This window comes from Phoenix dactylifera, unplaced genomic scaffold (genome assembly GCF_009389715.1).
Source record: "Phoenix dactylifera cultivar Barhee BC4 unplaced genomic scaffold, palm_55x_up_171113_PBpolish2nd_filt_p 000202F, whole genome shotgun sequence".
Taxonomy (NCBI): Eukaryota; Viridiplantae; Streptophyta; class Magnoliopsida; order Arecales; family Arecaceae; genus Phoenix; species Phoenix dactylifera.
Genome location: NW_024067721.1, coordinates 77,302 through 90,159, shown reverse-complemented (window position 1 = coordinate 90,159; position 12,858 = coordinate 77,302). Strand labels below are relative to the sequence as shown.

At 39.2% G+C, this 12,858-nt stretch overlaps 1 protein-coding gene across 1 annotated transcript; it reads left to right on the top strand.

The window, feature by feature from the left end:
• The first annotated feature begins 1,052 nt into the window (after nt 1-1,052).
• On the top strand, nt 1,053-2,531 carry LOC113461130. The gene has a single exon (XM_039117285.1). It carries the CDS (start codon nt 1,053-1,055, stop codon nt 2,529-2,531), a length of 1,479 nt encoding a protein of 492 aa, XP_038973213.1.
• The last annotated feature ends 10,327 nt before the right edge of the window (nt 2,532-12,858 follow it).

The window sequence follows — 12,858 nt, the reverse complement described above, 5'->3', positions numbered from 1 at the left end:
CCCTAGTAAGTATTCCAAATGCATACATTGATTACCAGATACCAAAAGATTGAGGTCTAATCTCCTTCGTAAAAAAGATTTGTGTGGGCTAACCACACCATGTGAGAAACCAAGAATGTTGAGCAGGTGAAGTTAATCTAATGAAGGATCAATCATCCCAAAGGGAAACCAAGAGAGTTCAAGTGAAGGCCTGTTGACATTGGTCCCACCTCAAACATCTCTAGTTTGAAAGAGTAGGTAGGTAAGGAGTATGAGCTTTTTTACGGTGGATGATTAAATAGACGTGCACCCACTTGCATTATATGTATCATCTTTGATGCAGGTGCATGAACGTCAGACAACTTGCATGCCATTTTCAGAGTATTAAATGGCTGAATTTAGAAAAGTTATTAACATAAAGGTTTCAGGTCTCTTTCTCTTCTTTCCAACAAGCCTAAGAACATTAAAATCCGAGTTATGGTTGGAAAGTTATAGGTATTTCAAGAGGCAGGTGTCTTTTGATCTTTTAAATTTCCTAAGAGAATTTAGTTGGTTTTGATGTCTTTTATTGTGTGAGTTACCCATATTAAGGTGACTTTTGACCTTTCATTTTCTTTTGTCTTTTCATGTTACCCATGACTTGCCTATAAATAGTCATGAATTGTAATGAGAAGGCATCCAAGTATTTGAATGAAAGTTATCTTCCTCCTTGCACAAGAAATTTATCTTGTCTTTTCTCCCACTTCCATTGGATTGCAAATTGATCCAAGCGGTATCAAGTAGTATCAGAGCAAGGTTATCATCTCTTGCAAAATTTGATTTGGATAGAAAAGAAAAAAATAGGAAAAAATCCAAATTTTTGTGTGTACTAGATTAAAATATTTTCTTCTTTCGTATTCTTCCTTTCTCTTGTTCGGATAAAAAACGACCTTTTCCCGTATCCTTCCCTGGTCGATCGATTTGACCAAGCCTCACTTCACTTCTTTTTTGAAGCATGGATTTCTTATTTAGACGTTTCGAGAGGAATCTTATCGCATTTCTCGTGGTGGTGTTGACGCAAGCTTCAACCAACCATGGCAAGCCGAGGCAACCAAAGTCGTTCTAGCGATGAAGAACCTCGTAGAGAGCGAGATCTTCGCGATATAGAGAATGATGAGTTGCGGCGGCAAGTCCAAAATCTTACCGAAAGGTTGGCTCATTATGAACAAAACCCGAGTGAAGAGGAGGGCACCACTAAAGAAGATCGCAACACCTTCCGTGACCAAAGTTTACGTCGTGGTAGGAGGAGTAACTCTTCTTCATCTTACCAACATCATCATCAATTTCGATTTCCAGACATCAGGGTAGACATTCCTGAGTTTGAAGAAAAAATGCAACCCGACATCTTTCTAGATTGGCTTAACACTGTTGAGCGGATCTTTGACTACAAAGAGGTCCCCGATGAGCTTAAAGTGAAGATTGTAGCCATCAAGCTTCGAAAGCATGCATCAATATGGTGGGAGCGCCTCAAGTTGCAAAGAGCAAAGGAGGGCAAAACCAAGATTCGTACTTGGGAGAAAATGAAGAAAGAGCTTCGCAAAAAGTACCTTCCCGAAAATTACCTTCAAGATGCATTTCTCACTATGTATCAATTCACTCAAGGGATGCGAACCGTGGAGGAGTACACTGAAGAGTTCGACAATCTTATGGTTCGTTGTGGTGTAGTAGAGGCCGAAGAGCAAACAATAGCTCGTTACCTTAGCGGATTGAGGCGTGACATCCATGATATGGTACACCTCCATTTTTTTATTTCTCTTAATGATGTTATTAAACTTGCTACTAAGGTGGAACGCCAACTTCAACAACGGCGAGAAAAGGGTTTAACAAATGCTCCTGGAGGCCGAAATTTCAAGCATGAGGGCATTCCTAACCGGGGGAGTGCATCGCAATCTCATTCATCTTCTACATCTAAGCCAACCACTATGGTGAAAAAAGATGCTTCATCTTCTTCTCGGCCAACATCATCTCGACCTCAATGTTTCAAGTGTTCTGGCTATGGGCACATTGCTTCTGAGTGTCCAAATAGAAGAGTGGTTTCTCTTGCCGAAGAAGGTGATAGTGAAGAAAATGAGTCAGATTCTATATATGATGAAATTGAAGGAGACATCACATATAGTGATCATGGTAAAGCTCTTGTGGTCCGTCGAACCCTGAATTCAATACGAAGCGAAGATGATCACATGTGGCTCCGGCACAACATCTTTCATACTCGATGTACGGCTCATGGCAAAATTTGCAATGTTATTATCGATGGAGGAAGTTGCGAGAATTGCGTCTCAATGGAGATGGTGGAAAAGTTGAAACTCAAGACAAAACCTCACCACCACCCATATTCTCTTTCTTGGCTCAAGAAAGGAAATGAGGTAAAAATTTTCCAACGTTGCCTTGTTCAATTTTCAATTGGAAAAAATTACCGTGATGAAATATGGTGTGACGTGGTTCCTATGGATGCTTGCCATTTACTTTTGGGGAGGCCATGGTTATTTGATAGAAGGATTATTCATGATGGATAAAAAAATACTTATGCATTCTTGAAGTGTTGAACATACTCGGCCGCTGTGCGGGCCATACCCGCGGGGTCCCTGAGCAGCACAGGGAGGGTCACTGTCAGCATGTCCTGCCGCCTGCCAACGGCGATGGCCTGGTTAGTAGGTGGGTCATACCGAGAGTCCCTGAACCCATGGCGAGGCCAGGTCGGAGTTCGGGGTTGGGCGAGGCCTTGGTCGGAGTCGACTCGTGGCGCTGCCTTTGGTGGGATTTAAGAAAATAGAGTTGTGCCTTCACTAACACCGGTCGGTTTTGGTGTAATGGTAGCACTTGATCCTGACAATTGGTATCAGAGCCAGAGGTCTTGAGTTTGAAACCCAGGCATCGCGTTAGGGGGGGAATGTTGGACATACTCGGCCGCTATGCAGGCCATACCCGCGGGGTCCCTAAGCAGCACAGGGAGGGTCACTGTCAGCATGTCCTGCCGCCTGCCAACGGCGATGGCCTGGTTAGTAGGTGGGTCATACCGAGGGTCCCTGAACCCATGGCGAGGCCAGGTCGGAGTCCGGGGTTGGGCGAGGCCTTGGTCGGAGTCGACTCGTGGCGCTGCCTTTGGTGGGGTTTAAGGAAATAGAGTTGCGCCTTCACTAATACCGGTCGGTTTTGGTGTAATGGTAACGCTTAATCCTGACATGAAGGATGGTGTCAAAATAACCCTTGGGCCTTCAAAAATGGACAACACACCCAAACCCATTAAGGAAAAGGGAAGTACCTTTTTGTCCATGGCAGAGTTTAAAGTTGAAATTCGAGAAGCCTCCCAAGCATATGCTCTTATAGTTGTGGAATCTAATCCGGAGGGTAATTTATTGCCACCCAAGATTACTTCTTTTTTGCAGGAATTCCGAGATGTGACTTCCGATGAAATTGCTTCTCGTCTTCCACCAATGAGAGAAATTCAACATTGCATTGATCTTATGCCAGGTGCAACTTTACCAAACAAGGCGGCATATAGAATGAGTCCCAAGAAGCATGAAGAATTGCAAAGACAAGTGAACGAGTTGGTGGCCAAAGGCTTGGTACGTGAAAGCATGAGTCCATGTGCGGTTCCTGCCTTACTTGTCCCCAAAAAGGATGGAACATGACGCATGTGTATTGATAGCCGAGTTGTTAACAAGATCACCATCAAATACCGTTTTCCTATCCCTCGGCTAGACGACATGTTAGATCAACTTGCCGGCGCTTGCATCTTCTCCAAGCTTGATCTTCGAAGTAGCTATCATCAAATTTGCATGAGACCGGGTGACGAATGGAAGACGGCATTCAAGACAAGAGATGGACTATATGAATGGCTTGTGATGCCATTTGGGCTCTCTAATGCACCAAGCACATTCATGCGCCTCATGAATCAAATCTTCAAGCCTTATATAGGTAAATTTGTCGTTGTTTACTTTGACGACATTTTGGTCTATAGCAGGGATCAAGAGCAACACTTGGAGCATCTTAGACAAATTTTTATGATGTTGCGAAAGGAGAAGCTCTATGTCAACCTTCGCAAATGCGACTTCTTGACCGATAGCCTAATATTTTTGGGTTATATGGTCACCGCCAACGGCATCAAAGTTGATCCTAAGAAGATTGAAGCTATCTCTAGTTGGCCGGTACCTCGTACCATTCACGAGATCCAGAGCTTTCATGGGTTGGCTGAAGGGTTTTAGCATGTTATAATGCGCAGCGGAAGCTAGGGATTTTAAAAATTTCTTAATAAAGTCCCTATGCATGAAACCCTTTTAAGCCTAGATCACCTTAATGATTACAATCAAATGATATAAAATAAATGCAGAATTAGTAGAATACCTCAAACGCTAATCCAAAGTGTACAATCTCCACGAGGCGTCCAAGTGTCCGCCCTCCAATGGTGATCCACACGAAAACTTGATCAAGACTTTAGCTCCAAAGACTTTTGATCCTTAATGCAGAATTCTTCTAAAGAACTCTAATGGCTTGCTTTCCTTCCTTTTTATTTTTCTTTAGCCTTCTAAAATCACTTCTAATCCTTTTGTCCTAAAGAAGACCACCTTGTCTTGGCTTAGGACACACTAGAAGCAATGCTAGAAAGAAAGAAACTAATGTAAGAAAGAAAGAAGAGAGGAGTGGGGTGGAATTGGAATGATGAAACCCATGGAGTGCTAACCTATTTATAATAGGTGTAGGGATGCATCTCTAAGGGATGCATCCCATCCACACATCCTCTCATGAAAGGGCATCATCTAAAGGGCCATATCTAATAAGAGGAGGTGCAGATCAAGTGAGGAGGTGTATCAAATGATATGTCCTTTCATGTGGTGCCATATTTTGACCAAGTCAACATCACATGCTAATCACATGTCCATCACGCCTCACCTCTTGATCTTTCATGATGATGATCCAAGGGCTCCAATGCAAGGCGCCATTCACTTGACCCATTATGTCTTCATCCAATGGTGGGATTAAGATCCAATGGTCAATTATGGTAGCCATCCTCTAACCCAATCCAATTGGGTTAAACCAACTCTCCATTATGTCTTCATCCAACGGTAGATCAAGATCTAACGGTCTAGATTGAATGATTTATTAAATCTAATCCAATTAGACTCAAACCAAGCCAATTAGGTGCCAACTCTTGGCTAACCCATATTAGAATATGATCTAATCAAATTAGATCAATTAAGAATCAGATTCGAATCCAATTCGAATCAGATTCGAATCCAATTCGAATCAGATTCGAATCCAATTCGAATTAGGAGCTAAGGTTTGCAACACCTGCTAGGATGTTTATCTTGCAAACATGATCTAATCCAATTAGACCCTTAATAAGTTTTCTTGTGTGTGACCCATTGGGTTCCATACTTAGCCAGCAATAGGTGTGAGTGCGAGTTGACCCAACTTGATTAGAACTCTTCTAATCGATTTAAGTCCAAACTGCGCGAACCCGAACTTAACAATTAGAATCCTTTCTAATTGGTGATCGAATTAACTCTTTAATTTGATCAAACCTATAAAACAAGATTGACGTCTAGCAACGTGTCATGTCTATCCGGAAAATATGGAATTTGGTGAAAATACCAAAAATACCCTTCAGTGGCAAGTTACCATGCAATTCAATCCTTTAATCAAACTGCATCCCAAATATGCATATGAGTATGAATATATGTCAAACTCAATTTCATATTCATATTTTTCTCAATCTTTTAATGATAATTCAAATAATGAAACATTAGAAACTCTTTCTAATTTTCATTCTACTTTGATCAAAGGTTTCCTGAATTATCATATGATTAGAATAAATAGGATGCTATCTTCTCTTACTAGAAGTGATTAATTCCTTGTTGACCTACTCATAATCTTCGTACACAATTCACCATATCCAGAAGACCTCGTACATAACTTATTGTCATGAATGAGTGTAAACCAAAATATGGGTTCATGTGCACAAGATACCATGGTGATCTCAGGTCATAGGATCAGTTGCACAACTCCCACTAAGAGAATCATCTTTTGACATGTAAGTAAGACTTCATAAGATTTCTCTTTGTAGGTCAATTCAGTGAACTCATTCCTCTAATGAGCACCCACATCTTTGTATTAGTGTCTCCACACAAATGATTGTGAGATCAATCATCCTCTGCATCGAGCATACATAAGACATGCCAGTCTTTCCGGTAATCATTGATCCCCGACTCAATGTACCAATGACTGGGAATATTTAAGATTAGGATTTTAGGATTTTAAGTCTCACTAGTATGATCTCATCATAGTCTTAAAACCATTGCCCTAAACTAAGGAGTTTATCATAAATATAATCAACAGCATATGATAAAACATAACGCCTTTATTCATATTTAAATGTCATGTACATGATTTGGACAAATCAAAAGAAAAAACCTTTCGCAATACATATTGCGATTGGCTTGTAGGGCATCTACTCTTTCAATCTCCCACTTGCACTAAAGCCAATCGCTCTTATATTTTATCCCCATACAATCGAGGTGGCGATCGAACTGCTGTTGTGGTAGAGCTTTAGTGAACGGGTCTGCTAAGTTGTTCTTTGTGTCTACTCGTTCAATGACTATGTCTTGTCTCTCGACGATCTCTCGAACGAGATGGAAGCGTCTTAGAATGTGCTTGGATTTGTGATGAGATCTTGGTTCCTTTGCTTGAGCAACAGCTCCAGTGTTGTCACAATAAACTGAAACTGGTCCAGCAATCTCAGGAACTACTCCCAACTCAGCGATGAACTTCTTCATCCAGACAGCTTCCTTAGCGGCTTCACTTACAGCGATGTATTCTGCCTCAGTAGTTGAGTCAGCTACAGTTTGCTGCTTGGAACTCTTCCAGCTCACTGCACCACCATTTAGGGTAAAGACATACCCTGAAGTGGACTTGCTATCATCTGGATCTGATTGAAAACTAGAATCAGAAAATCCTTCTAGTTTCAACTCAGATCCTCCATAAACTAGAAAAATATCTTTAGTCCTTCTTAAGTACTTAAGAATATTTTTCACAGCTATCCAATGATTTTCTCCTGGATCAGCCTGGAATCTGCTTGTTATGCCTAAGGCATAAGCAACATCAGGCCTAGTACATAGCATAGCATACATAATTGATCCTACTGCCGAAGCATAGGGAATAGAATTCATTCTATTCCTCTCTTCAGATGTCTTAGGAGACATCTTCTTAGAGAGACGTATGCCATGACTCATAGGTAAGTAACCTCTTTTACTTCCTTCCATGCTGAATCTTTTTAGCACACGATCTATGTACTTAGACTGGGACAAGCCTAGCATCCTTTTAGATCTATCCCTATAGATCTTTATACCAAGTATATAGGATGCTTCTCCCAAGTCTTTCATGAAAAAGCTTTTTGATAGCCAAGTCTTGACCGATTGTAACATTGGAATATCATTTCCAATGATTAGTATGTCATCTACATACAATATTAAGAAGACAACGGCACTCCCACTAGTCTTCTTGTACACACATGGTTCATCCACATTTTTGATAAAACCAAACTCTTTGACTGTTGTATCAAAACGGATGTTCCAACTCCTCGATGCTTGCTTTAATCCATAAATGGATCTCTTAAGCTTGCATACTTGATTTGCTCTCCCACTTGAGACAAATCCTTCTGGCTGTGTCATGTAAACCTCTTCCTCAAGATAACCATTAAGGAAGGCGGTTTTGACATCCATCTGCCAAATTTCATAATCATAGTATGCAGCTATTGCAAGCAAAATCCGAATAGATTTAAGCATGGCAACTGGTGAAAAAGTTTCATCATAGTCAATTCCTTGCTTTTGCCTGAAACCTTTTGCCACCAATCTAGCCTTGTAGGTTTCTACTTGGCCATCTGCTCCAATCTTCTTCTTATAGACCCATTTGCAACCTATAGGGTTAACACCTTCTGGTGCATCAACCAAAGTCCATACTTGGTTGGTATACATAGAGTCTATTTCGGATTTCATAGCTTCTAACCATTTGTTAGAGTCATTACTCATGATAGCTTCCGAATAGGTCAGAGGATCATCATTTTCGATGATGTGGGCTTCATCATTCTCAATGATAAACCCATACCTCTTAGGTGCATTTCGCACTCTATCTGACCTTTGGAGAGGAGATGTGTGTTGTGGTTGTACTTCATCAATGGGTACATTTGGTTGAAGAATTTCTTGTGTTTCTATTTGTAGGTCTTGAACTTCATTAAGTTCAATTCTTCTTTCACTGCCCTTTTCTAAGATAAACTCTTTTTCTAAGAAAGTGGCATGCCTACTAACAAATACCTTTTGTTCAGTAGGGTGATAGAAGAGATATCCAATACTTTCTTTGGAATAACCTATAAATGTACATTTATCTGATCTAGCACTTAGCTTATGTCCAAAATTTCTTTTGACATATGCTTGGCAGCCCCATATTTTAAAATATTTAAGATTGGGCTTTCTACCTCTCCATATCTCATATGGAGTACTAGATACAGATTTTGAAGGTATCCTGTTTAGCACATATGTAGCAGTTTCTAAGGCATAACCCCAGAAGGAAATAGGAAGATCTGTAAAGCACATCATGGACCTTACCATATCTAATAGAGTACGATTCCTCCGTTCAGCTACACCATTTAGTTGTGGCGTATACGGAGGTGTCCATTCAGAGAGAATGCCCTTTTCTTTAAGATGATTTAAAAATTCACTAGAAAGGTATTCACCTCCTCGATCAGATCGAAGGATTTTAATACACTTTCCGGTTTGTTTTTCAACCATACTTTGATACTCTTTAAACTTATCAAAGGCTTCGTATTTATGTTTCATAAGATACACAAATCCGAACCTTGATAAATCATCAGTGAATGTGATGAAGTAAGAGTATCCACCTCTAGCTGGAGTTGTCATAGGACCACATACATCTGTATGTATAAGTCCTAATAACTCACTTGCCCTTTCTCCATGTCCAGTGAATGGAGACTTGGTCATTTTTCCCATAAGACAAGATTCACAAGTTCCTAATGATTCATAATCATAAGGATCAAAGAACTCTTCTTTGTATAACTTGTTAATTCTTGATTCACTTATGTGACCAAGTCGGCAATGCCAAAGGAGGGTATTATTCACTTCCTCTCTCTTTCTTTTATTGCTTTTATTAATATGAAAGACATTGTCATTAAGTAATAAAACTAGAAGACCATTTTCCATAATGCCATTGCAAAGATGCTTATTAGAAAAATAAATAGAGCAACCATTGCCCTTTCCATTAATTTCAAAACCTTTCTTTAACAACAAAGGAATGGAAATTACATTTCTAATAATTTTGGGCATATAATAACAATCTTCTAATTGTAGGAGCTTTCCCGAAGGCAATTCCAAGTTGTAGGTTCCAACAGCTTCAGCCTGGATGGACTCTCCTCCAGCGCCATACAGCTCGAAGTCACCTTTCTTCAAAATTTTAATTTTCTGTAGTCCATGCAAAGATTTGCAAATGTGAAAACCACAGCCGGTATCCAATACCCATGAATTTGAATTTGAAGAACTTAATGACAAGTTGGCATGTAACATAAACATACCTTTTGATGCAACTCTTGCATCGGTCTTCATACTTGCAAGAAAACTCTTGCAATTCCTTTTCCAGTGGCCAGCTTTGCCGCAATGAAAACAGGTACTTGATCCGGAGTTTTTCTTTCCTTTTTTCTTTTTGATGCTACTCTTGGGGTTCAATCGTTTCTTAGAACCCTTATTTTCCGATTTCCTCATAGAGGTGCTATTTATAAGAAGGAGTGGACCTTTATCCTTCTTAATATGCCCTTCAGCTGTTTTGAGCATATTTAACAACTCGGGCAGGGAGGTGTTCAGCTTGTTCATGTGAAAGTTCACAACAAACTGAGAGAATGAATCAGGCAGTGATTGCAGGATCAAATCCTGACTGAGCTCACTATCCATAGCAAAACCTAATTGACTTAATCTGGTGATCAAGTCTATAACCATAAGAACATGGTTTTGCACTGAAGTTCCTTCATTCATTCTAGCACGGAACAACTGCTTAGATATCTCATACCTAGCAGTCCTGCTTTGTTCTCCATACAACTCTTTTAAATTGAGAAGTATGGATTGAGTGTCCATGCCTTCATGTTGCCTCTGTAATTCATTGTTCATAGAGGCAAGTATGATACATTTGACAGTCACACTGTCATTTTTCCACATCTTATGTGTGGCAACCTCCTCTTCTATAGCATCATCCCCTAGATCTCCAAGATCAGGGGTTTCAAGTATATAGGAAATTTTCTCCTGAGTGAGTACTATTTTTAAATTCCTCAACCAGTCCATATAGTTTGGTCCGGTCAACTTGTTGGCATCTAAGATGCCTCTTAGTGAAAGTGAAGAAGCCATTTAATAATTCTACATATGCAAGAACAAAACTAATATAAGCAGACCAATCATGATGACATGTTTGCAACTAGATAAGGACTTTAATCTAATTTGTCTCCTACTATTTTTATCGAATATCATAGCCCTCCCCTATGATAAACGTAAAAATATAATTTTTCTTAGTAGGGTTGAGATCCTAATTCATCATAAAAAGCCTTGTGTTTACACAACAAACTCTTATGAGTTCAAAGGTAGGAAACTCTTTCCAATTGCATCTCATGCAATTCTCAACTTTATCTTGTCCTCTTAAAATACTTATTGCCTTGTGTTAGCACAACAAACAATAATATTTTAGTTAAGTCAAACCCTTCATTTCCATATAGTCATATTCGAATAATATTGCCCTTGTGGTTGCACAACAAGGCAATATATTAAAATATGCCATAAGCATCTTAATGCACCAAGACAGTATAACATCAGTCCCCATTGCAAGTCTTGTGTTAGCACAACAAACTAGCATGGATCTTGACATAATAATATCGAGGCATGAAGGAAGGCTATCAATAGTGTTATATCAATATTAAGCTTATCCATAATAGGCAATCAAACAATTGGCCAGGTAAGCAGGTGGGAGGCTCCCCTTACTCAGAGAGTAAGGTCCTAATTAAGTAACCACCTTTAGTGCTTTCCTTAGACACCAATTAGATTAATTGTTCTAGAATGGGTTAGCTCAAAGTTTTTCAACACTATGACTTAATATAATTTTTATTGAGGGCTTACTAGTCTCTAGCACATTCTTTAATTGTAACATACATTTAACATGTCTAAAATAAACTATTATGTATCATGGCTATCTCATAGCATGTATAAATCATAAGCAATTAATTAACATGCTTCAACATATTTTCATATGGAAAATTTCATATCATGATATTTTATTACATAACATATCATATATTAATCATACATTTCAACATTTCTCTAAGCATATGACATTACTATCTCATAGTAAATTAATAATCATACATCATACATAATTATTTGATTGAACCAATTAAGGATGGCTCTGATACCACTGAAGGGTTTTAGCATGTTATAATGCGCAGCGGAAGCTAGGGATTTTAAAAATTTCTTAATAAAGTCCCTATGCATGAAACCCTTTTAAGCCTAGATCACCTTAATGATTACAATCAAATGATATAAAATAAATGCAGAATTAGTAGAATACCTCAAACGCTAATCCAAAGTGTACAATCTCCACGAGGCGTCCAAGTGTCCGCCCTCCAATGGTGATCCACACGAAAACTTGATCAAGACTTTAGCTCCAAAGACTTTTGATCCTTAATGCAGAATTCTTCTAAAGAACTCTAATGGCTTGCTTTCCTTCCTTTTTATTTTTCTTTAGCCTTCTAAAATCACTTCTAATCCTTTTGTCCTAAAGAAGACCACCTTGTCTTGGCTTAGGACACACTAGAAGCAATGCTAGAAAGAAAGAAACTAATGTAAGAAAGAAAGAAGAGAGGAGTGGGGTGGAATTGGAATGATGAAACCCATGGAGTGCTAACCTATTTATAATAGGTGTAGGGATGCATCTCTAAGGGATGCATCCCATCCACACATCCTCTCATGAAAGGGCATCATCTAAAGGGCCATATCTAATAAGAGGAGGTGCAGATCAAGTGAGGAGGTGTATCAAATGATATGTCCTTTCATGTGGTGCCATATTTTGACCAAGTCAACATCACATGCTAATCACATGTCCATCACGCCTCACCTCTTGATCTTTCATGATGATGATCCAAGGGCTCCAATGCAAGGCGCCATTCACTTGACCCATTATGTCTTCATCCAATGGTGGGATTAAGATCCAATGGTCAATTATGGTAGCCATCCTCTAACCCAATCCAATTGGGTTAAACCAACTCTCCATTATGTCTTCATCCAACGGTAGATCAAGATCTAACGGTCTAGATTGAATGATTTATTAAATCTAATCCAATTAGACTCAAACCAAGCCAATTAGGTGCCAACTCTTGGCTAACCCATATTAGAATATGATCTAATCAAATTAGATCAATTAAGAATCAGATTCGAATCCAATTCGAATCAGATTCGAATCCAATTCGAATTAGGAGCTAAGGTTTGCAACACCTGCTAGGATGTTTATCTTGCAAACATGATCTAATCCAATTAGACCCTTAATAAGTTTTCTTGTGTGTGACCCATTGGGTTCCATACTTAGCCAGCAATAGGTGTGAGTGCGAGTTGACCCAACTTGATTAGAACTCTTCTAATCGATTTAAGTCCAAACTGCGCGAACCCGAACTTAACAATTAGAATCCTTTCTAATTGGTGATCGAATTAACTCTTTAATTTGATCAAACCTATAAAACAAGATTGACGTCTAGCAACGTGTCATGTCTATCCGGAAAATATGGAATTTGGTAAAAATACCAAAAATACCCTT